Source organism: Lacerta agilis, chromosome 1, assembly GCF_009819535.1.
Source record: "Lacerta agilis isolate rLacAgi1 chromosome 1, rLacAgi1.pri, whole genome shotgun sequence".
Lineage (NCBI taxonomy): Eukaryota > Metazoa > Chordata > Lepidosauria > Squamata > Lacertidae > Lacerta > Lacerta agilis.
The window spans coordinates 132060362-132086009 of NC_046312.1; the positions used below are offsets into that span (position 1 = coordinate 132060362).

A 25648-nucleotide genomic window follows, 5' to 3' on the forward strand; every position below is an offset into this window, starting at 1 on the left:
GTCTTCCAATTGCTTCTGGATGGAACAGCAAAACCACAAGCAATTATAACGAAAAATATTTCGGATGCTATAAATAAACTTAAGTCAGACGACTTAATCTCAGCGAATGTCATTTCTTATGAACAGAAATATCCCAGAATATCCCACAACTACACATCAGCTTTTCTATCTCTGCTTGCTTCATGGGCAACAAAAACTTTCTTTTGATCCATAGATCATAGGATGTTTAGCAACAGTAGTTGTTTCAATAGCTGTGTAGTTGTGTAGACCTATTTGTCTCCAAACTAGATTTATAGATTCTACATGTGATATTAAGTGTGTGATCATATTTGCACATGTGGTTTGTTAAAAACCGAGAATGCCATTTTACAACACCTGCACCTGAACCCCAGTCTGCATCAGGATGGTTGGGGTGTTAAACTTTTTATTCCCCTCCCCCACTTTAATTCAGATTCACTATTTTGGGGGGGGGGGGCACAAAAAACCTCCAGTGTTAAAATAAACTTGTTGCCCAATTGTGATTATCTAGATAACCTCCCTCTGGAAGACCCCGTAGCCTGTAAAAGAAAAACAACAACATCATACAAGTATTGTGGCCCCTTGTAGGAAAGGAGACTCATTCAGGTATGAGGTTTCGGGGGATTGGGCCCACCTTGTTAGATGCATGAAAGCAAAATTAGCAGCAATTTTCATGCAGTTTTTATAAATGGGGGGTGAATTCTTGTGAGAATAGTTTGACTGTTTTCGAGGTACCATTTTACTTTAAGGGACAATGTGCTGCTGTGGGACGATGACCAATGATGAAGACAGGCTTCAAAAGCAGAGAGGACAGTCCAAAGTGCCATGGAGTGCTGTTTGGGGAATAGTTAATGAGAAATCCCGGAGGTAGAGGAAGGCCATTGGCTTTAAGCCAGAGAGTTCCTGATCCCATAGTTCCATTTTGTCACCCAGAGCAGAAGAGGGGGAAATCATCCAGGACTCCCCACAACCCTGTGAAAGAAAACACAAACAGAGCAATGTCAAAATTAGTGGAGTGTGTCCCCAATTTTTCTGAAGGCAACAACAAAGAGGTAAGTTCAGAATTAGTTTTTTGTATAAAGACACTTCCTTGTGTGGCAATATGGTGGCAATATAATACTGGTGAAACCACAAAACCTATTTTTCCCCTACCGGGTAATTTAGTTTTGCAAGTCTGAGCTACTGGCTGAGTGTAAGTATGTTCGAATCACCTGTACATGAGAAATTAATTTTGAAAACATTTTTACAGGTGTACTGAAATCATCCCCCCATGCATAGCAGCTTAAATATACAGAACAAAGCTTCAATTTTCTATTAATAAACCCTAAGTTCAATATAACCAACAGCAGAAATCAAATTAAAAGGGAGAGGAGGGGGAAATGCTTCTAAGTGTAATGTTGTAAAAATTGAAAATACAATGTTTGGGGTAAACTATAATGATTTGACATGCAAATGCAATGCTTTTGGAGGGAGCTTTCTTTTCAGGGTTCACCTGAATTTTTTAAAAATGAAGTGAATGCATATTACTTTTGCATGTTACTTTACTAGATTATAAGCCCATCTGCTCTTGGCTGGGTGTTTGATGGAGAAGCTTCTTGGCAGCTTTGTTTCACTGAAACTCTTGTGCTTTATTCAGAAAAAAACATGATCACACAGAGAGGGAAGAAAAAAGGAAATGTCTCCCCTCTCTCTGTGTCCTTCCAACCTCCTGCATAACATCACCACCATTAACCTGTTGTTTTCTCTTGCTGCCCAATGTAGATAGCAAACAAAACCTGTCCTGCCTCTATTATGTAGGGTAGAAAGGGCTGGATTGGATACAATCAGACGCCATATTGAATGCCAGACGGTGGACTGAACCTTTCAAAACTGCACTGACTTCAAAACTGCATGGACTTTTTTGGGTTTCTTATAATTCCCATGAAATACCAAGTACAAGGCAGCTGGTCAGTTATAAAATAGTACAAAAATAGTACAAAGGTGATATAAAATTAACTAACACGCCCAATAAACCCACTAAATAGACCTTCCTATCAGGCAGATCCACATGAGCTTACAGGGATTTTTTGTTTCAGCAGCACCATCCCTTGGCAGAGCCTGCCTCCCAGTAAGGTAGCCCACTAGCAATAGGTGCCCAGTCTGATTTCTTTTTCTCGGCCTGCTGCCACAGATGTGTCTGTCACTTAGGATAAGGGATATGGGATCCCCACTGCCTCATGGTGGTCTACTTGGGAGCAAGGAAACAGCTGGATTCTAAGTGTCTTCAGCTCCTCCCCTTGCTCTCCCAAGCACAACACAGCCGGTATGCATGAGCCAAATGAAAATAATGCACTTAATGCCACACAAAGCAAAACTAGCATAACCAAACAGGAAAGAGATCTTTAGATTGCAATGGATATCTCATTTGATGTGAACAATACATCAATTTAATATGCAGCAGGAAAAGGCACAATCCATGATAGGGATCACTAGGAATGGGTTTCCTCTTTAAATTTTTAAAATGTGACATGAACTTTTATTCACTTAAAAGAGTTGTCACTTTAAAAACAAAATCCATTCTGAAAGACCTGCAAAGCTGCTTTACGTTGCTTGTGATCCCACAACCAGCAGCCAGTCCAAAGAGCACAAAGGGCAGGGCTATTTCCCCCTGAGCTCGTTGGCAGGTGTGTGTGTGTGTGTGTGCTTCAGCCATTATGTATTTTGTGGTTCTTATATTGTAATTTTATGTTGTGAACCACGCTGAAGTCTACGGATAAAGGGAGTATACAAATGTTCCAAATAATAACAACCCTGACTTGACCACTTGCACAATATGCACACGCATGGACTGCACTCTTTGATCAGTGGAGTTGCTTGCCCCCTGAATAGTCTGAAGCCATGAGCATGAGGTGCGGTGCAGATGTCTGTGCGCTCTAACAGGCTCTGCTCTGCACAGGTGATAGATGAGATTGCCAAGGCCATCTCTCAGACCGAGGGCTGCATGCTCCTGGATGTGGATGCAGGCCCTTCCACCAATCGGACTGTTTACACCTTCGTAGGAAGTCCTGAAGATATAATTGAAGGTGCACTGAATGCGGCCAGAACAGCTTTTCAACATATCGACATGGCAAAACATAAAGGTAATCAGAGTGAGATAAGTGTTAATCATAGAGAGTAAGACACTAGCCAAACAAGTTTTTATTGATGGTGCCTCGTTCAACTACTTTGCAGCCTTTCTCATACTCTGAGCAGTTTGTTTTGTCCTAGATCCGGAAGAAACGAGAAATAATCTGTGAGAGGAAATGTGTACCTATAAAGGAATGGGATTTGCGATCCCACAGCACTAGGCATTTCTACATGCAAACTCTCTGGATTCTGATAGTTAAGGTGGGGCCTATGGAGCCAGGTTGAAAGATCAGCCAGGAAAACCAGATGGCTTTTCTCCTTTCAGCATAACCTACCTTGTGAACTTGCTGTAAGGATACAATTGTCAGAATCAAGAGTCAATAGTAGGTCAGCATAAAAACACCAGTGTCAGGGAAGTTAACTCTGTGCAATGAAACCAGAACAGCTCGAACCCAGTTACAGGTGGGTAGCCGTGTTGGTCTGCCATAGTCAAAACAAAATCAAAAATTCTTTCCAGTAGCACCTTAGAGACCAACTGAGTTTGTTCTTGGTATGAGCTTTCGTGTGCATGCACACTTCTTCAGATACACTGAAACAGAAGTCACCAGATCCTTAAATATAGTGAGGGAGTGGGGAGGGGTATGCTCAGAAGGGTGGTGGGAATGGGTGATCAGCTGATAGGTGTGGAAAACCTGTTGGGCTCGAACCCAGTGAGCCCAATAACTCTCCCCAGTAGATCTTGCTCCAATGAGGACCAAGGACTGAAGGTCCCTGTCTTCCCACAGCTTCCTAAGACTCCACCTCTACCAGGTCCTTCCCAAACAGCCTGAGACTTCTCTGCCTTGTCTGTCTTCGTTCTGCCCTCTTCATACTGGGAGACCAGGGGGGAGGGGAACTAGTTGTTCTTCTCCAGACTCCTCTTCTGCCTCTGAATCTAGACTTATCTCTGCTGCAGCCTCTCTCTGCTCACTAAACCCCGCCGCCTCTTCAGCTTCCAGCACCTCTTCCTCCCAGTCTGCTCCCTCTTCTCCGGCATCATCATCCCACTCCCTGGCTCTGAGCCTTCTGCCCCTGGGGGTTCCCTTGGGGGTTCCCCGACTGGTGCCTCCCACCAATCCTCTGCACCCAGCCAATTACTCTCATGTGTGTTAGCCTGAGCTCCTTGAGAAACGGCAGTAAACAAATGCAATCAATAAATAAGTATTCACCTCTGAGCCTCATGAGAATCATTTCCAATTTATTCCAAGTTACACAACCTTATAACAGTCTTACTTCCCCAACTGTGGATTCAAGAGGAGAGGTCATGTGTCCCTGAAATCCATAAATAGGAATCTTTAGGAGGAAAATAACACAAGTCCACAATAGGCCTCAATACTAATAACTCATCATTAGGTTGCTTTTGATACACAAGTTGCTTTACAATTTACCATACACCTCTTGAATCATAGAATTGTAGAATTGGAAGGGACCTCAATGGTCATTTAGTCCAACCCCCTGCAATGCAAAAATCTCAGCTAAAGCATCCACAACAGATGACTATCCAACCTCCCTTGCCTCAGTATCATGAAACCAAAGAGGACACGATCACTTATTCCCAAGTTTCTGAGTACTTCCACTTCATCGATCAGCTCCTCCCTGTTGGTGAGGACCAGGTCCAAGATAGATGATCCCCTTGTTGCTTCTTCTACCTTCTGGGAAATGAAATTGTCAGTGAGGCAGTGGAGAAATTTGTTGGACCTTACATTGTTGGCAGATAGGTAGCTGTGTTGGTCTGCCATAGTCAAAACAAAATAAAAAATAAAAAATTCTTCCAGTAGCACCTTAGAGACCAACTAAGTTTGTTCTTGGTATGAGCTTTTGTGTATCTGAAGAAGTGTGCATGCATAAAGAAGTGTGCATCCATAAAGAAGGCTGATCGCCGAAGAATTGATGCTTTTGAATTATGGTGCTGGAGGAGACCCTTGAGAGTCCCATGGACTGCAAGAAGATCAAACCTATCCATTCTCAAAGAAATCAGCCCTGAGTGCTCACTAGAAGGACAGATCCTGAAGTTGAGGCTCCAGTACTTTGGCCACCTCATGAGAAGAAAGACCCTGATGTTGGGAAAGATGGAGGGCACAAGGAGAAGGGGACGACAGAGGATGAGATGGTTGGACAGTGTTCTCGAAGCTACTAACATGAGTTTGGCCAAACTGCGAGAGGCAGTGAAGGATAGGCGTGCCTGGCGTGCTCTGGTCTATGGGGTCACGAAGAGTCGGACACGACTGAACAACAAGGTGCTACTGGAAGGAATTTTTTTATTTTTTATTTTGTTTTGATTGTTGGCAGAGTTTGAGTTTCAACAGATATTTGGGTAGTTTTAGTCTCCCATGACTACTATAGCTCTCCTTTTTGAATGTTTGGTAATCTGCTCTAGGAAAGGATCATCCAAGTCTTCAGTCTGGCTTGGAGGTCTATAGCAGACATTCACAGTAAGAAACAAAATAGAAAATTCTTTCCAGTAGCACCTTAGAGACCAACTGAGTTTGTTCTTGGTATGAGCAGCTGATAGGTGTGGAAAACCTTAACTCTTAAGAATCCATTGGATTCTTATCTCATTATACATAACAAAGCTATCTTTAGCCATCTCACCCCTTGCCTTTCCCTGCAAGACTAATCAGCTGATCACCCATTCCCACCACCCTTCTGAGTAATACCTCTCCCCACTCCCTCACTATATTTAAGGATCTGGTGACTTCTGTTTCACTGTATCTGAAGAAGTGTGCATGCACACGAAAGCTCATACCAAGAAGAAACTTAGTTGGGTCTCTATGGTGCTACTGGAAGGAATTTTTTATTTCTCAGTACCATGTTTCACTGAGCCTAAGTCCCTGTATTTGAAAGAATCACATATTTCTGTTTACCTATGCCTCAATCTCCTCCACTTCCTTTGTGATTTTCCTTCTGTCTACGTATTTTTTAATTGCAAGCTTCTTGTGGTAGGGACCTGCAAAACAGGCATCCTGGAAAAGCACCATGTACATAGATGACACTAAGCAATAATTTTAAGCATCACTTCAAAAGTGTCAGAATGGTTTTTATTTATTAGACAATAGCTACAGTAGACCATAAATCTAAATATAATATCTGAAATATTGGAAAGAAAGCATCAGGGCCTTGGAGGTTAGCCTAACACAGTATAAATGTACGTATGAAAATCACACATATCTAGAAAGGACACTGTAAAATAGTACAACTTAAAACAGAAAGTAACACAAAATTTAAAATAAATATGCAGAATATGAAGTTACTGATTCTTGGGAAAGGAAGCTCTTGCCAACTTTACAAGCTCTGCATATCAGAATCTTTTTACCAGGTTGTTGCTTTCCTTTTGATACAGATACAGACTTAAGACAAGAAATTATTTTCTAATATGAAAATCTAGCAAAACGCAGGACAGACCATTTCTAAAACACATACACAAACCAGATTGTCCATGGTAATTTAACAAAAGTAGTCTAGTGCTCTCAAGGTGCTGCAAAATTTTCCAGGGTTCTACAGTATTTTTTACACCTGCTTTCTACCTTACAATTTACTTGTTTCCCTTGCTTAAGGAAAATGGCAGTGTAATTATCACAAAAATGCATGAGAGAGCTTCAGCACCATGTTGGCACTGCAAACGGGTGGACTTGAAACCATCCCGGGTGAGAATTCTTATCACAGCACTCTGTTGCCTAAATGCCATGTGGAAGCAAGTCATCTGAGGTCATTCTGTTTTAGAGCACACATTGGTTTCATCGTATTTATGATAATCATGTAAATCTGCAACGTAAGACGTTCTGTTCTTTTTCATCTGGGTGAGAGCTTCTGCTGAAATTGATCTCTATACACATTGGTTTCATCGTATTTATGATAATCATGTAAATCTGCAACGTAAGACGTTCTGTTCTTTTTCATCTGGGTGAGAGCTTCTGCTGAAATTGATCTCTACACACAGGTATCTGTCCTTTGGGACACCGAGTACTTCTTTCAGATTTTATCAAGAGAGATGTCTGGCTCCTACTAATCTGCTTCTGCTGAAGACAAGAAATCTGTAATAGCACACAGATAACACACCTCTGAACGCATCCACCAAAACACAACTCCTTAAAACATCTTCTTGTGTAAGCCTCCAATCTGAGCCTCCTTTATGACAAGGCAGTAATCTAACTAAGGCAACTCCACCCATGGAAATTCCTCCATCTATGTCAATTCTACATAGGAATGCACAGCAATGCCATGCATCACCAGGTACATTTTGTCCATGCAGAGCAAATAACACAGATAAAGGGTTGTCCTACTTTCTCAGAGCAGCAGCCAAGTCGATGAAGTGACGTGACGAGTCAATACTGTCACCCCTACACCTGGTGGGGAGCATGAGCAACAGTGACCTGATCTTCCCATCCAATCACACATTTGCCCTGTCTCCAATACCAGCAACCATTCATGTGGGAGCATGTGAATGGGGCCTTATGCATATGCAACAAGAAACACATCAGACCACACAAATATTTGAGATTTGATTATGGAATCAGAGGCGATCTCCTCTTTCTCTCCCCACCATGCATGTCTATGTGGGCTCCAGTAACTGGCTTCATCAACAGAATGGAGGAGTACAATGAAGCTTACACCAAGTTTAAGGAGGATTACTCCAAGGAAGTGGGCACAGGAAAAGAGCAAAATTAAAATGCAAAACCTAAGGAACAAGTCATCTTCAGGGAAATTTAACATTATCATGCAAACATATACAAGTACTGTATGATAGGGAAAGAACTATTCATCCACAAAAGCCTCCATTGTTTTCTCCACAGAAATTGTAGGCTAAACATGTGTATTCATCATCCATTATCAGCTCTCTGGCCTCACATGTTTGGGTCAACTCTGATCAAGCATCTATCATGTCCAGCAATGTTGGCAGGTGGAGCTCACAAGTCAGTTGGTCTCTAAGGTGCTACTGGAAAGAATTTTCTATTTTGTTTTGACTATGGCAGACCAACACGGCTACCCACCTGTAACTCACAGTAAGGTCACTGTTGTTTCTCTCTCCTACAGTTTTTACCCATATTCTGCTTTCGATGCTCCAGGTCATGGATTTCTTCACAAGTGTACATATCCTTTACATATAATGTTCCTCTTCCTCCCTTCCTGTTTGATCTATTCCTTTTGAGCAAGTTATACCCCTCAATTCCTACATTCCAGTCATGAGTCTCATCCATCAGGTTTCAGTAACGCCTATTAGTTCATATTTGCCACCCTGTATTAAGAATTCCAATTCATCTTGCTTGTTTCCCTTACTCCGTGATGAAACTATGAGTCATTCCCTCCATCTGCTTCCTTCTAGTAGCTTCCTGTCCTTTAGCAGGTTTCTGTAGCACCACCTGTTTCCTGTGCACCAGTGAAGCCATTATCCCCAGTACCAGATGTTCTTCTGTCTTCTGTAATGTTGTTTCCCTCAGGATTTAGTTTAAAGCTCTCCTGATCAGGTTCTTGCCAACCACTGTGAGACGTCCTTCCTCAAGGAAGTGGAGGCTATGGTCCAAGGAGCAAACCGTTTTCAGATGACACCACCTGCTGAAGGGTCTTGGGCACTGCCTGTTTTTTCCTATTGAAGGTTGGGGCTTGTATATGTGAAAATGGCAAGCATGGGAACAATGTAGTCACTCCTGTGTACTTACTAAAATTTTGTCCTCTTTAGTAACAAGATGATGTTACTAAAATACTGTACCAAACACTAGTATATAGTACAAATACAGTGGTACCTCGGGTTACAGGCGCTTCAGGTTACAGACTCCGCTAACCCAGAAATAATGCTTCAGGTTAAGAACTTTGCTTCAGGATAAGAACAGAAATCATGCTCTGGCGGCGCAGTGGCAGTGGGAGGTTCCATTAGCTAAAGTGGGGCTTCATGTTAAGAACAGTTTCAGGTTAAGAACGGACCTCAGGAATGAATTAAGTTCTTAACCCAAGGTACCACTGTATCTGTGATGTATTTCTAATGGATTGTTTTGAGGCATAGGCCTGAATTTGTGGTGAGTAACTTTTTATCCTAATATATATTTCACTTAATCAGTTACTCTTTCCATGAGGTTCAGTGGCTCTTTGAGTTCAAATGCAGCTTCTTGTAAAGTCCAGTTTTCTCTGTATTTTATATTCTCTTTCCCAAAATTGCTGTTTTCCTTCCTTCTGATTTCATGCCTTCCTCTCTTAGGTGAACATCCTCGGATGGGAGCCCTGGATGTTTGCCCCTTCATCCCAGTGAGGAATGTTACTATGGAAGAATGTGTCCACTGTGCTAATCTGTTTGGGAAGCGTTTGGCAGGTGAACTGCATGTGCCTGGTGAGTTGGGTTTGCAAGACAGCACCTGGTCACTCCATGCTGCCAAGTGAAATTCCTTCAAAAATCTCTGTTGGCCACTGTAATGTATGCCTTATCAACTAAATATCTGGCATGTGGCACCTTTAAGGTAAACAGCTATGTCCCATGTGGTCAGCTTCTGGAGAGCTGATTAAGAAGGGTGGTCTGGCTGAAGCAGGTAGTTTCAACTCTGGAGGCCCCCAGTCCTTGTCAAGAATAACGTTTGATTTGCCATTAACCCAGCTTGTGGTGTGTTCCTATATGAACATCAGAAGACAAAATAGCCACCTCTCTCCTCATTTAGTTCTCCCTTCTTCTTGTGGGCAGGTTTACATTGCACCCTACATTGCTTGATGTTTTGGCACATACGATGTGCACACACATTCCAGATGAAGTGTGCTGGGGGGGGGGGGGTGTTGGGTGGTGTCCACTGGACCCAGTCTCCATGGGGACGTCTGCCCAGAGAACCTATGCACACAGGCTCTATATGTGCCATTGGTAGGGAATGTGTGTTATGAACCTATGCATGCTGGTCAATATGTGTGTTGGTTCCCTGTGCTATCACCTTTTCTGGGTAGTCTAACATCACGGCACAATGAAAACATCAGATTCTATCTGTCTGGCATTAACCCGGAAGTAACTGCAAGGGTGGCTGAGGTTTTATCAATACTATCTCTTAGAGTGGTGAACAGCACTATTTAGCGGGAAGAAACTCCAATGAAAATCCTTGTCATTACATATTTTTACATGGCTGCTTATTTGTATATATCTAATTTTTTTATATATGACTGTTTTATGGTGGCCTATATTTGTAATGCCTAATAAAGGTTTGACCAAGTAAGGTTCCCTGTGCAGTTAGGCACTCTGTTCCCTGGAGGCCAGGGGCAGGGAAGGGGCAGGAGGTGTGATCCAAGCCACCCCCGCCACCACACAATGACCTTCTGCATTTGCTGAGTAGTGTGAGGTGCTCTGGGAAGCAGTGAGTCCCATTCACCGTTGTGCAGCTGGAAGCTTCTTGAAATAACTCCGTTGCAAGCCAGCTCCTGGCCTGTGGCCATCTGGTTGTGAGTAGCTTGTGTGGATGCAGCGTTTTTTGAATGACACCACAAGCCAGCATTCTCAGTAGGCATGTCTGGCTTTTTTGTGTACCCCCAACGGCAATCACACCAAGACCCAGCTAACCCCTGGGTACACAATTCACAAGTTTCCCAGCACTCTCTGACTGGTCCCAGCACCATGGGGCAGCAAGCTGGTTGCACCACAGAGTTCAAGAGGTGGGGCTGTCCATGGAAGGGAACCCCCTCCAGTCTCCTTTCCCCAGGGCCTCCCCAAACCTGGGACCAGGCCTCCTGCTCCCTCCTCCCCATCTGACTCTTGAGTCCTGCAAAACCAGCTTCCTTAGGTTGCAGCCTGGCAACCCCCTGCCTGGATCCATGCGCTTTCTCAGTGAAGCTGCCTCTCTTTTGCAGTGTATCTCTATGGCAAAGCAGCTCTGAAGGAGAGCAGGATATCCTTGCCAGCCATCCGAGCAGGAGAGTATGAAGCCCTCCCGGAGAAAGTAAGACTTTGTGTTGCTTGCAACAACACTTAGATCAACGGTCAGTGCCCTAGTCTGGGTAGCAATGGAGGCATTTTAAGAAGGGATGCTCAGATTTTATTGGATGGAGCTGGTTTATGGTTACAGCACAGCTGTCATAATGGAGCTACCGCAGCTGCAGCTTCAAGCTCCTGCTTACTGTTGTACCAGTTGCTAAAGTGTGAGCAAGTCTCTCCTAGTATTTGTGTGTGTGCACAGGGTGGAGATGCCCTCTCATTCCTGCTTATGAATCATTCCATGTGGATTCTGCAACCCAGCTTCATTGTTAGCTGTATTTATCCATGGCATTTGCATCAGATTTGACTTACAGATTCCTTTTAACAGAAATGAGAAGAACATTCAAAATACACATGGCCACTTGGGCAAATTTCTTCGAACACATTAGCTCAGAATATAAGTTCCTATTTTAAAGAGCTACTGAAAATATCAAATTGTGTTGATTTAATCTCAAGGAAAAAGTTGCGTGAATAAATTGCATTGCAGGAATCCCCAGGTGAAAGTGTTCCAAATGATTTTTCTGACTAGACGGAGGACCGTGCCGCTTTCCCTTTCACAGTCCTCACCATGGAGCCTGTGATGCTCTCCTGTGCATGCTTAGTTCACTGACAAACCAAGAGTAGATAGTAAATATGATAATCATTTGTATATAATCATCATCACACATCACAGTTCTCAAGGTTACAAATATCTCTGGAGTGTGACACTGCCCAGCAAGCCCACTATCTGGCTCTGGGTCTCTTTAACAGTGAAATTGTTATTATTACTGGAATATTACAACCCCCTCTTTTTCTTTGTTTTGTTTTTTTAGCTAAAAAACCCAGAATGGGCTCCTGATTTTGGCTCTGCAACCTTTGTTCCAAGATGGGGAGCCACAGTAACAGGCGCACGGACATTCCTCATAGCCTACAACATCAATTTGCTGTGTACAAAGGAGCTGGCACACCGGATAGCACTGAACATTCGGGAGCAAGGCCGCGGAAGGGACCAGGTATTCCTGTGTCCAGGGAAGAATTGGCTTGCAGATTCCCCCCTCCCACTGGAATCCTCCCAGAATTCAGAAAAGGGCAAGGAAAGGAGAGATCTTTCCAATTTCCTCCAATAATCACCAACCCTGTCTCACTCTTCATTTTTATCACATTACATGCACAGAGTTGTGCCTCTCTGCAGGCCACAGATGATGGCAGGGGAAACATGGCAGAGTTCACTCATTGCTCACTGATGCTGGCAGCTTGCGCCAGGGCTGCCAGGAACTAAGGTCTGACTAGAAGTCTGAGGGTTTTGAATCTTCTTTTCAGGGTCTCCTGGGAAAAGGCAAAAGTCCTAGGCCGGGAAGATGGAACCAAAGGAGTGAACTATATTCTCCTAAGACTGATTAGACTTTTGCTGTGGTCTTTTGGCCCCTACAATTTACAGCTTTTCCTCTGCTTCCTTAAGGGTAGCTGATGAAACAGACTCCAGTCCATCAGCCCTCATGCTATAATAATCTGTTAGTCTTTAAAGTGCCACAGGATTCCTTGTTGTCATTTGGATATGTGATGAAGTGTCTCTAAACAGAAATACTTTGGGAACGGAGTAGGAACTTTAAAATCTGGTAGGAATGTTAGCTTTTGGCTGCTGGGTTAAGAAGACAGGAAGTGGTTGGCTCCTGTTTGCCAGCTTCCCACCTTATTCTGTAGATGATTGAAATTCTTGCTCCTGTTTGTTCTTTGTAGCCTGGGCGACTGAAGCAGGTGCAAGGCATGGGCTGGTACTTGGACGAGGAAAATATTGCTCAGGTTTCTGCAAATTTGCTGGACTTTGAGACCACACCCCTTCACACCATCTATGAGGAGGTCTGCAAGGATGCCCAGGTGAGCTGGACAAGGAGGTTGGGCCAGAGCATCCCAGGGATGACCTGAGCCAAGACCTTTGTGGTGAAATGTGTCGAGAGCAAGGAGTTGCAGCCCAAAGCTGTTGCAGCTGTGCCTTTGGCTCACTTTCATGGAGCTGCTCTCTGGTTACAGGAGAAATGATTGCAGCACAGCACACAAAGAGAGTGAGAGCTACCAGTCTGTGTAGGCATTGGCAGCTGGGCTAAGAGCAGAGGATCTAGGGGCTCACTTCCTGCCCTCTGCTGCAAATGCACCAGAATGGCACCAGAAGAAAGGGACGCCTCCCCTTTTCACCTAGGTAGCATGGGGGTTACCCTCCCTTCCCTGTGCCCCAAACCTCCCTGTGCCTGTCCTCAAAGAGCCCTCACGCAGCAGTGACCACCTTTGAGTCTGCAAGGGTTAGGGCTGGGGTTTCTGCTCGGCACTAAAGATACCAGACAAACGATCCCACTACCAGCCATGCAAACCTTTCAAAACACGCTCGGCTTCTTGTGAACTGGAAAAGTGTCAGCTTGCAGGCTGAGATTGCATTGGTTATACCTTCTCTGAGTGTTATTTGAGAACATTTCTTTATTGAGAGTCTTGGGTTATTTGGATTATTTTCTAGACCATGCAGTAGTGTGAACTTGTGGTGGTAGAAACTTAAGCATCATTTGAAAGGGACTAGGGTTCATGTTGCATCTCTGCCAGAGACTTGTTGCCCTGAGCGTGTGCCTGAATCCCTGGGGTCGTGCTGGACTGCTATCAAATTCCTGTTCTTGTTTCTAGGATCTCAATCTGCCAGTGGTGGGATCTCAGCTGGTGGGTCTGGTCCCCAAAAAGGCCATGCTGGATGCAGCAGAATATTATATTAACAAAGAAAATCTATTCATCCTTGAGGAGGATCATAAAATCAGACTGGTAACCTGGTTCTTCAAAACAGAAAAGAGTCAAATACTTGAGTATCCTATGAAATGTATTAATAGGATTCTCCTTTCCCACACATACTTTCACTCTGTTTTCCAACTGGCTTTCTGTGTTTTTGCCTTACTATATAGCGAGAATGGTTGACATGTGGGAGGGATGTCAGAGAATTCTGATGGCAACAGGAGCAGAAATTCCCTGGTTTTGCTTATTCACCCCGAGTGAAGAATAGAAATCCATTCAGAAAATATGTAGTAGCTGTTGCTGTTGTTGACGGTTTGCAAATTATACGCAATTGATTACTACTTCTCCATTTGCATTAAATTTCATTTGCGTTGAAATAAATGTTGTAGAAAAAAAAATGATTTTTCTGACTAGACGGAGGACCGTGCCGCTTTCCCTTTCACAGTCCTCACCACGGAGCCTGTGATGCTCTCCTGTGCATGCTTAGTTCACTGACAAACCAAGAGTAGATAGTAAATATGATAATCATTTGTATATAATCATCATCACACATCACAGTTCTCAAGGTTACAAATATCTCTGGAGTGTGACACTGCCCAGCAAGCCCACTATCTGGCTCTGGGTCTCTTTAACAGTGAAATTGTTATTATTACTGGAATATTACAACCCCCTCTTTTTCTTTGTTTTGTTTTTTTAGCTAAAAAACCCAGAATGGGCTCCTGATTTTGGCTCTGCAACCTTTGTTCCAAGATGGGGAGCCACAGTAACAGGCGCATTAAATTTCATTTGCGTTGAAATAAATGTTGTAGAATAATGTAATAGTAACATAATAAATTATGTGAAATTCTGCCATAGTGGATAATGAGACGCATTACAAACTGCAGTAGAACGGAAGCAGCACTGCATGTGATAAACATGAGTTGGCACCAGTCTTCTCCACCCCTCAACTGTGACCAGGGCCACTAACACCCCCGCTCGCTGCCACCCCTGCTGCTCTTTTTCTGTGCCCTTGCTTTGGTATGGGGGCAGGGGAAGCAAGATATTCCACAAGGACTTCTCCTTGAGAAAAAGCCATTGCAGAGCCTCACTGCCCAGGGGAGGGGGGGGGGAGACTCTGCAGGTAGATTGAGGCTCTGGCCAGCAAGCCAGAGGTGGCAGGAGCCAAGTGGGCTGGCGAGGTTCTGCAGCTGCCTCCTTCCTTTCTTCCCCTTAATGGCCCATCACCCAGGCTATCATCTCACCAGGAAGCTAGCCTGGTTCTTCCAAGAATTCAGCCTGCCCCTGGCAAAAAAAATCTCATAACTATATGTATGGCATATTTTAATGTAGTTGTTATTTTTATATTGAACTGTGGTGTGAACCTAGAAGCCTTTGAGTTGAAGGGCGGACTCAAACAAACAAACAAATAGTTTTTGAAGCTAAAGAAAGAATGGGTGATTCTGAACAAATCTGAGAATTATTCCATCTGTTTTGCAGGAGGCACATCTTGAATTTTGATAGACACCCAGACTCTTGGGATTGGAAGAGATAGACATCTAAATAAATAAAAAAGGGGGTGGGGCAAGGATATGCCTGAGAAGTGGAGCAGCTTGAAAGTTCTGTTCAGATTCATGGTGCGGAATGTTGTTATACTTTTTAAAAGGAGGTACAAGCACTTGTGCAAAATAAATAGATCACACACACTCTCAAAATGGAGAGATAGTTTGTGGGATGTGGGGTGAACTGCACTGTTTTATCAAGTAATTTTCTTTAAGATCTGCCCCCCCCCAATTTTGTATTCCCCAGATTATTTCAGTTTATGTTTAGTGCAGTGAATCTCTATTCATTTTCCATTCTCAGGTAATCAACCGACTGGGGCTGGACTCTTTGTCTCCTTTCAATCCCAAGGAGCGCATCATTGAGTACGGATGTTTTCATTGTCCTCCTTCCATTTTTTTGTTTGTTTGCTGGGCACCATACATTTGGCAAGCTTGGCTGGGTTGGGTGCAGGCCCACACCACAGGGTGCTTCTGGAAGTCCACTATTGCAAACAGGACCATGGGAAGGGCTGGGAAGCTGTGGGCAAGTGAGTCTGTGGTTGGTGTGACCCATGTGCTAACTTGAAAGGAAGGAAGCAATGGGCCACTGGCTTCCCTACATTTCCTCATTTGTGTCAGGTCAAAGTCTGGCACCTGTGTGTTGCTCACTGGCAGTTTGAGGGTCATATGTATGCCCAGCCCTAATCTGGGGGAGGTTTTGAGTCAGATTTGACAGTTGTTTGCCCCACCTGCTTGAGATGTAATTAAACGGTTTCATGTGCCATCACATTTTCACGGGAGTGAGTTTTGCTTAGAGAATGCAAGACCAATTCCTAGAAAGAGACAAAACAATCCTCCTTGGTCTTGGTAAACCCGGGACACTGCTAGCGAAAAGCATCTGGTTATTGGGCTGTGTTCTGCTAATATTGAAAGTGCTACTTTGAATCTTTGCAAAAAAGTTACAATCCTACGCATGGCAGAGAGATGCCTTCTCCTTCCTTGACTTTAGTTCATTCTGTCCTCTTGACGTACGTGAATGTGCTTTTCTGATGTCCTTCTTGTCTTCCGAAGGGATATGGTGCAGGATGGCAAAGAGAGCGGCTGCCTGAGGTCCTTGCCTCTTCACACTTTTGTGCAGAAAGTTGGTGCCAGGTCAGCTGCTCCTGGAGGAGGATCAGTATCAGCAGCGATGTGTTCTTTGGTACATGAGCCACTTGTTTTTATTATGTTATATAGATTGCATGTGTACCTTACACATAAATCAGACAGGGCTGGCCTCCAAGTCCAGACGGGAGACCTGAATTCAGTCAAAAGTACAGTGTGATCTGCATTGAGAGTACTGATATCACCTAAATCAGGGCGTCATCGGACAGTGCCATTTCTGCTTGCCCTATCCCCATTAAAGCAGTGGTTCTCTTAGCCTCTGGCTTGGGAGGAGAGGAAAAATTGTGGTACTTATTAATATTGCACACATGGAAACAGTAAGATGAATAAAAACTAACTCTTATTGAAATAAAAATTGTGCAGTCCAAAAAATATGGTTCCAAAGCTTAACTTACAGAATTTGTTCCAAAACAGACACTCCAAACAATAATGTTCCCCAGAGTGGCTGGGGAAACCCAGCCAGATGGGCGGGGTATAAATAATAAATTATGTTTATGATGTTACATCCAAATACAGGTGGTTGCATAGAATCATGTGCTTGTCTAAGCACAGGTACAGCCTTTTTGAAATATGAAATTACTTCAAATAGAGCAAAACACAAAGCTCTGACTCTCCCACAGTTTTCGTTACAGCCTGAGAGAGAGAGACCATTAGCACATGTCCTTTCTTCTCTGGTGCTTGAGAACAAAGATCCAAGTCACACAAAATGGAGATTTTCAGCTGAATACTTATCATGTGATCTAAAGTTAAACACCTCGTCACTGAGTAGCAGAGATACATTCTAAGTTAATTATCAACCTGTTAGGCTCTCTGCAACGCCTTTGTTTAAGTACAGTGGAAGTTTACATTATATGCATTTAGCAGTACACATATTTTCCATTTCAATGTACAATTAAACAATTATACTTTACAAAAATCCCATGAAGCTGAAGTTGGTTACTGTTTCCAGTTCCTTATTTACACAAAAGCACAGCTTGGTCAGAAAACTTTAGTGACGAATCAAAGCTTATTGTGGGAAGCACCTCTCCCCTGCCAGTTTCTCGTTTTCCCTGCGTCAAGCACATTATCCGAGAGGTGAAGAGGAGATGTGGAAGAAGGGAGTACTTGTTGTATTTGATTGTTTCCATATCGGGAACCTTTAATACTGCTAAAGCATTGCTTTTAGGACTTCCGGCGGCGACGCCATCGCCGGGTGGTCGAAGGCTGCTTCGGGTCCGAAGCGCCTTGTCCATCCCGGGGGTTAGGAGCCGCGCTACCGCAGCGCGCGGCTCCGGTTGGGGTGCGGGAAGAGCGTCCCGCACCCTGGGCTCCCCGGCTGCGCCCGCGGAGGCTCTGAACCCTTCCCTTGCCCCCCCTGTAAAGGGGGAGTGGGGGTGAAGGGCAAACGGAGCCGGGCTTCGGGGACATGCCCCAACCGGGATGCAAATGCGGCGACAGAGCCCGCGGTGAGCGTCCAAGTTCTACCTGTGAAGAATGGAGCTAAAAGAACCCGGTGGTCGTGAGTAAAGAATTTGATTAGAAATCGTGCGTTTGGAACGATCCGGGGGGAAGGAGAATGGCAGCCTGCCCTCCCTCCCTTCGAGCTCAAGAATCTAACCAGTTTGACCGATTGCTGCTACAGAACTGGTTACAATGTATTTAAAATTGACACAGGAGACTGGCAAACTTTTCTTTTGGGAAGCTAACTAGAGGAAAATATCTCCTTTTAAAGTTGCGGTATTTGCGCTCCAGTTCAGGAAAATGGCGACGAACAAAGAGGGGAGTAGAAATATGATACCCACTTCCTCCTCCTCTGCCAGTATGCTGGGTTTCGTCCTTGAACTGGCACTGAACTCTGGACTAACGGACGAACAGAGACTCACTGCCTTGAAGGTGGAACTGCTTTATAGAAAAGTCAAAGTCTTGTGTGGGGGTCTGAAATGGAACCAATTGCCCACAGAGGAGGCTTACAAAACTTTTGATACTTTGGAAGAAAGCCTTGCCAAAGAGTTGAGAGGATGGATGCAAAGATGGAGTGAAATGAATGAGCTACTTCGGAGAAGAAATTCGCTTTTTGGGGGTGGCAGCCCCAAGGCGACGTTAAGATTTCGTATATCCAGTCCCCGAGGTGTGAGCTCGGGGGCCAGGGACAGAGAATTAAGGTATTTACAAGAAGAAAAGGAATGTTACAAAGAACCGAAGAAGCTGAGAGATGATGAGATGGACACCTCTGAACTCGCGGCAAGGAGAGGTTTGGACTGTGCCTGGATCTGTGGACGCTTGGAGAGGGAAGAGATATGGAAGTTCAGTGCTGATGCCATTAGGAGAAGAATAATGGACAGAGGGGGTGTGGGGTGAAGCATTAAGTAAAACTTTATGCAGCCTGATATGGTAAATTGAAATTGGAGGGTGAATACTGTCAACAACTTTTTGTTATATTTCTTATTTGAACATGAAAGGAGATATTTCAAGTTTTTATGTTACTAGCAGCAACCTTAAGGATAGAAGAGATAGATTAGATGTGAATGATTTGAGAAGATTTATGAGGTGGACTATAAGCAAAGTGAATTTAAGTGGATTAAGTTTATGGATTTAGAAGATTAAATGGTGAGGTATTATTATGATGATGCATTTTTAGCAACTGTTGAAGATATAATTGAATGTAATTATACAATTGTAGTTAATGTTTTTTTTTGTAGGAGAAATGGTTATTAAATAGACTAAGGATACAAACTCGAAGGTGAAAAGGCAGGGGAAGTCAAAAGTCAAGATATGGAATTAGAAATTTTTTTTTTTTTTTCCTAGAAAGATGCAATAAGAAAGCTTGACATTGTTTGTATTTGTTTTATTTGTTCTGCATTTGTTTATTGTAGGTGTGGGTGTGGGTATATGTTTGTTATAGAAAAATGCCAATAAATTCTTATAAAAAAAAAAAAAAAAAAGCATTGCTTTTCAGTAATCAGCTAGATGCAGAGTTTAAAATGGCATTTTTTTATTCTCCCCATACCACACTTGGATGCTGATATCCAAGATCCAGTGGGCTGGAGTGGTTACAGTGCTGGACTAGGATCTGGGAGACCAGGCTTCAAATCCCCTACCCAATCATGGAGCTCAGTGGGGGGGGGGGGATGCTGGGCAGCCAGCCACTGCCTCTCAGCTTAACTACACATGATCTTAGCCAAAAGGGTGAGAAGCCATCTCAGAGGGTTGTTGTGAGGATGAAATGGGGAAGGGGAGAGCCATAGAAATGCAATAATAAACAAAGAATCAATGTATGTTTACTGAGAAGTAAGTTGCATTAGGCAAAGGTCCCACTTCTCCTGGCTTATGCAAACCCGTTCATTGTACTGATTATGGGTGTAAATCTGTTCTTAACTGTTTCATTTGTTTTAAACAAATGTTGCGTATGCTGCTTTGAGCATCTGCATCTACTTCCAGGGGGCAGCGCTGGGCTGCATGGCGGGGCTGATGACCTATGGGAAGCGTCAGTTTGAGGATCTGGACCCAGTCATGAGGCGGCTGATTCCTCCATTCCATCAGGCCATGCAGGAGCTGCTAGTCCTGGTGGACACAGACTCTCTGGCTTTCAGCAGCTACATGGTGAGTGAGACTCACAAGTTCTTGACGGCGGAATTCCTCCGGCATTCTTTACCCCCTTGCTATCTTCCGCAACACACCTCTCTCTCTCTCTCTCTGTGCATTGAACAGGAAAGCTTATACTGTAGTTTGAGGACCTGGAACAATTTTTATTTATTATTGGTGATGTGATTTCATTCCAATCACCTGGAATGGTGATTGGAAGAGGGGGCAGGTTTTTTTGTTTGTTGGTTGTTGTTTTAAAGTGCCTGCATTTCTAGGAGAAAGGAGTGCCCAGGAATGACAAATGTAGAAAGGTAAATCCTGGGACAGGGAGGGATGGAAATGTGCTGCCGCAAAGAGCAGCCTCGTCTGTCTGGATGCACCTTGGGCCTTGTTCTGTACACAAGGAGGTTCTACAAAGGGCAAAGTGGAAGATACTGGGAAGCAGTTCTCATAGCCTGAATAACAACTGGACACAGTTAACTAAATAGCCTATATTTTTCTCCCTTCACCTTAGGATGCTATGAAGCTCCCTAAGAACACACCTGAGGAAAAAGAAAGGTATGTATCAATATCTCACTTTCCATCTGTTTAACAATCATGGCTACTAAATAATCTTTTGTATGTACCTGGTTGCTGAATTTCCCTTAGCTCCTATCATACATCTACAGATACAGTGGTACCTCAGGCTACAGACGCTTCAGGTTACATACACTTCAGGTTACAGACTCCGCTAACCCAGGTTAAGAACTTTGCTTCAGGATGAGAACAGAAATTGTGCTCTGTCGGAGCAGCAGCAGCGGGAGGCCCCATTAGCTAAAGTGGTGCTTCAGGTTAAGAACAGTTTCAGGTTAAGAACGGACCTCCGGAACCCGAGGTACCACTGTACCTGGAATAAGCAATGGCTTTGACACCTGTTCAGAGTGATATAGCCACTGTTAGTCATGCTCAGAAATCAATGGGCGTGTGATATATAGACATGTTGGTCTAAATGCTATGAAGAGATTCCTGCAAGGCCTTGCAGTTATTGAAAGAGAGGGTGGAATGTGGATGCAGCTAAATGGAGTCATGGCAGCTCATTTTGATTAAATATTACTTGAATGAGATCAGGCAATTTTCACTGTGCACACAGCCTGCACCCCTCTCTCCCCAGAGGATTTGGGGGAACCTCTGGAACAGTTTGTGAGGTGACATGCAATGGTGGCTGCAGGACAAAGGAGAAAGCCGCCCAGATGGTGGGGTACAAATGACAAAATCATTATTGTTATTGAAATGTTAACCTCCTCTCTCCCCTCCTTTCTGCTCATGGGTCAAAGAGCCCTCCATGCTAACCTTGTGGGGCCTTAATTTAGGGTGGCATTAGCTTAGGGGGCCCAGAGTCCATTGCCTTCTCAGCAACTGTCACCAAAAGGCTTGTCCAAATGTGTCTGTTAATTTTTATGGGGATGGAAGACTCTTTGCTCCCCCAGCATGGGGTTCCCCTCTGCAATGTGTCTTTTAGGTATCATTTCCTTGTTTGTGTTTCCCAGTTGAATTTACTAGAAATATATTTGGTATATACCTACTTTTGTCTATTTATTCTCTTGCAGTCGGACAGCAGCTATGCAGCTGGGCCTGAAAAGTGCAGTTGGTGTTCCCTTTTCACTGGCAGAAAAAGTCCATTCTTTGTGGCCCCTTTTAGAAGAAATGGCTCAGCAAGGAAATATCGCCTGCAAATCAGATATACAGGTATAATAAGTATCTGGTGGGTGAGAAGCATTCCTTCAAAAGGGCTGTGTACCTGTTTTATGTTTCTAATAGATCTTTTAGATATATGTGTGTAGTTTTCACTCTATTAATGCTTAGTTGTTTTTTAAACCCCCCCCCCCCATTTTTAAACTGTTCTTATTTTATCTGTAAGTCACCTTGAGTCCCTGTGAGGAGAAAAAGTGGGATAGGAATGAATGAATGAATGAATAAAACAATCAAATAATGTTTCTGCTCTTTTTTAAAAAAATTTTTTTTAGTCATTTTAATTATATTTAGTCTAAAAATAATATTTAGTCAGGTTTTTATTATATTTGTTAAAACCAGCCTTGGATTCTGTCAATGAAGGGTAGTTTAAGTTTTTAAATAAATAAATATGATACACTGATTACAAATTTTCTAAAGAAATAATTGTAGATTATATAAGAATTGCAAAGCATTTTGTATGCTAAAAGGTGCCTTAGACATGGTATATTTTACCACTGCTGTTTTGAAATTAGTGGCACAGGCTTAGGAAGGGGGTGGCAGAGGGAGTGGTCGCCCCGGGTGCCACTAGGTTTATTATTATTTTTTAACAAGATGGCCCCTGCCTCCCCCCAGCTGTATAGTGGCCGAAGGCACACTAAGTCCATATGCGCGCTGCTCGCTCCATCCATACGGGCATCAGTACGGGCTGCCTCTCGCATGGCGACCATATGGGCTGCTGTTCATGCGCACTCTGTATGGGATGCTGCACATGCACACTCCGTACGAGCTGCCCTGCCCCAGGTGCTGGAGAGGGTTCCTCCGCCACTGATTAGTGGTTTAAAACAGCAGTTTTGAATGGTTCAGTCCACAATCTTGATTCAAAATGGCATCCGATTTTGTCCAAACATAGATGACAATCTGCTGCTTGATTTCAGGAACCATCATGCAAAATTTGGTTACAATATCTTAAGAGGCGTCCAAACGTAAAGAGAACAAACAACTTTCAAATATATATATTATATTGTCAGTTATATTGTGTGTGTAGATTTTTTGTAGACCTAAAAAGGAGTCCTTGGGCTGAAATGTGCTACAAGGAGATAGCATCTTCAGGCTACAGATGAAAGTAGTAATGTCTCAGCAAAACATAAAATAGATAAATTACCATTTGTATCTTGTGAACCACCCTGAGATCTTATGATGAAGGGTTGTATCTAAATGTTAATCCATAAATACGTACAAACATACAAAGCTCAATGGACTTGGGTAGTGTAGAGCATAATAGAAGCCTAACCTTTTAAGCGCTTCTGCATGAGCTCCAGAATGCTCTTGCTAGTTGCTGGTTTGGGTGTTTTTCAGTGGTTCATAGGGACATGAATCTTTTACTGATGGTGTTTGAAGTCACAGGCCTCCTCTGTGTGCTTTGTCTACAGGTGGCAGCTAAAGCTTTAGAAGCTGGTGTGTTTGGTGCCTATTTCAATGTTGTCACCAACCTGAAAGATATAACAGATGAAGGCTTTAAGCAAGAGGTAAGAAATGCTCAGACTTTCTGCTCCAGGGACAATGTTAACCTCTAGTTAAGTGCTGTGTCTCTGGCATTGTTCATACAGGCAAATCAAATATATTGATTTCAGTTCTCCCAATTTCTATTTTTTCCCAGTCTTGAATTTGCTTTTCTATATTTCCATAATAGCTTACAATTTATTTCTCCCCCCCCCCAAAAAAAAATCCTCATGGAAATTCTTTAGCATTTTAGGACAATTTTATCTGAATATACACACTTTTCAAAAGCAATTTCCCCTAACATAATGTGTTTGTGTATGTGATTTTTGCTAATACACACATACTTTACCCTAATATATGCATTTTGTGCATGCTACTTGACTGGAAAGCTGCATTGCAAAATTCAGAGAGTTGCAAATGTCAGAGGATAACTGGCATTGGTCAGATGTGCTCCCTCCCCTGTAATCTGCTGCAAACAGGCGCTAAGGCAGACATGGCCAAACTTGGCCCTCTAGCTGTTTTGGGACTACAACTCCCACCATCCCTAGCTGGTCCAGTGGTCAGGGGTGATGGGAATTGTAGTCCCAAAACAGCTGGAGGGCCAAGTTTGGCCATGCCTGCGCTAAGGGAATTGTCACAAAAGGTCCATCTGACCCTCCCTGTTCTTCAAGCACTGAACATGGGTGGAAGTGGGGAGGCAACCTACTAGCTACACATGGCCTTAAATGCGTTTCTTGTGTGTTGTGTAGGGCTGTTAAATGTAATACTAAGCTGGGACGGGGTGGGAGGCATTTTGAATTGGGACCACAGCTTGTGGGGAGAGGAGGTTTAACTCTTCCCTACTTTCCCCCAATCCTGATGAAAATCCTGAGGTCTCTTCCAACTCTATGACTCTGTGGTCAGGGCCTGCCTGCCAATGAAGCAACTGTCTCAGGCAGTAGGATCCACAGGGGCAGAAGATCAGGCCCCAAGGACCTGCTGCCTCCTCTGCAGCACGCAAGGTGCCACCACACATGGGCACACCGGCACTACAGTGGCCAGAGTCCCATGTCCCTTCCTGGCAGCAAGTCTCTGCCAGGGTTTTTCCTTGAGAAGAAGTCCTTGTGGAGTGTCCCCCCCCCCTTGTGGCAGGTGGCCCTTATGGAGTCCCCTCTCCCCACCCAGTGGCACAGCAGTGGCACTTCAGAGGCCGGATCTGTGGGGTGGCAGAGGGGGATGTTTGGCCCAAGGGTCTTGGGCTGGCCCTGTCTGTGCCCTGACTGAGGTCAGGGACCAGAGTCCCTCAAGTCACATGGCCCACCCCTTGTTTGTACAGGCTTGGGTAATCCAAAACTGAGCATGGGGATTGTAGTCCTTACATGGGAAGGTTGGGTTATGGCTAGAAGACTCTGCCCCCCCCCCTGCACACATACTTCTCCCCAGGGCTGCTTCATGCATTTGTGCTTCACACAATTTTAACTCTCCTGTTCTGTGTAGGTGCATGGGAAACTTTCCCACTTTTTAGAGGAAGCCAAGAAAAGTACTGCAGTTGTGCTACATCAGCTGGAGAAGCGGACAATGTGAATATCAGGAACTGCTTATCTATGGATGTATAAGAACCAATTGTAGTTTTGCCAGGTTGTATGTAGATAGACACGCAGATATTTTGCCGAGTCAAATACCAGAGCAACAGTGCTTGTGATTTCTGTTCTACAGCTGCAAATGCAGAGTCCCATGTGCCCCAATGCTAGTCTTGCACATTGCTTCCTTGGTGGCTTGTTGTTCTTGGTCACCCCTTGAACCAAAGTAGCCCCACCCACAACACTAGGATAACAGGAGGATGCATTATTCTGTGACTCACAAAATATTTTTGATAACTTTCTGTTGAAAGTTTGAGATCTAGAAGAGGGAAGGTTGCTATAGCTCAGTTCCTTTCAACAGTGTTCATAATGAAGTTCAGCTTGCTGTTGTGAGGACCAGCACCAAAGTCCTGGCTTCCGGTTTCCGGTTGCTTTAATGGCACAGCTGCCACGAAAGTGGAGACTGTTAGCGAAGATAAGCAAGGATGATTTGAGGGTAATTGTCCCCACCCCTGGGCCCGGGGGGAGCAAGATTCACTCACAGATCGTCTCGGTACCTGGCTTTCACTCCGACATGGATGTGAGAGGTAGGGATATGCTGAGTGCAAAAGCACTTCGCCTCTCGGTAACCCTCCAATGCCGCCATTAAGAGCAGTGGTTATTCTGTACGTTAAGAGCACAGACGCATGCTGGTAATGATGGAAACAGCTACAAGGTCGTACAGATTTAAATTGCAAAGAAGACTTCATTTGAGCAACATGATGGTATGTGTTGTGGGTGGACCCAATCGCTTCATTACAAATCCT

General features: G+C 43.9%; 1 protein-coding gene across 2 annotated transcripts; it reads left to right on the top strand.

The window, feature by feature from the left end:
• The first annotated feature begins 768 nt into the window (after positions 1-768).
• Positions 769-25648, top strand: FTCD (formimidoyltransferase cyclodeaminase). 2 transcript variants are annotated; one of them, XM_033171981.1, is made up of 14 exons: positions 772-1070; positions 2954-3137; positions 9350-9478; positions 10966-11054; positions 11902-12081; positions 12806-12943; positions 13733-13864; positions 15671-15732; positions 16420-16549; positions 19930-20091; positions 20588-20631; positions 21660-21798; positions 23214-23309; positions 24760-25647. In XM_033171981.1, the coding sequence occupies exons 1-14, from the start codon at positions 870-872 to the stop codon at positions 24844-24846; spliced, it is 1773 nt and encodes a 590-aa protein (XP_033027872.1). In that variant the 5' UTR covers positions 772-869; the 3' UTR covers positions 24847-25647. The 2 variants fall into 2 exon arrangements, with proteins under 2 accessions (XP_033027879.1, XP_033027872.1); XM_033171988.1 differs by lacking the exon at positions 2954-3137 and having other exon boundaries at positions 769-1070; positions 24760-25648.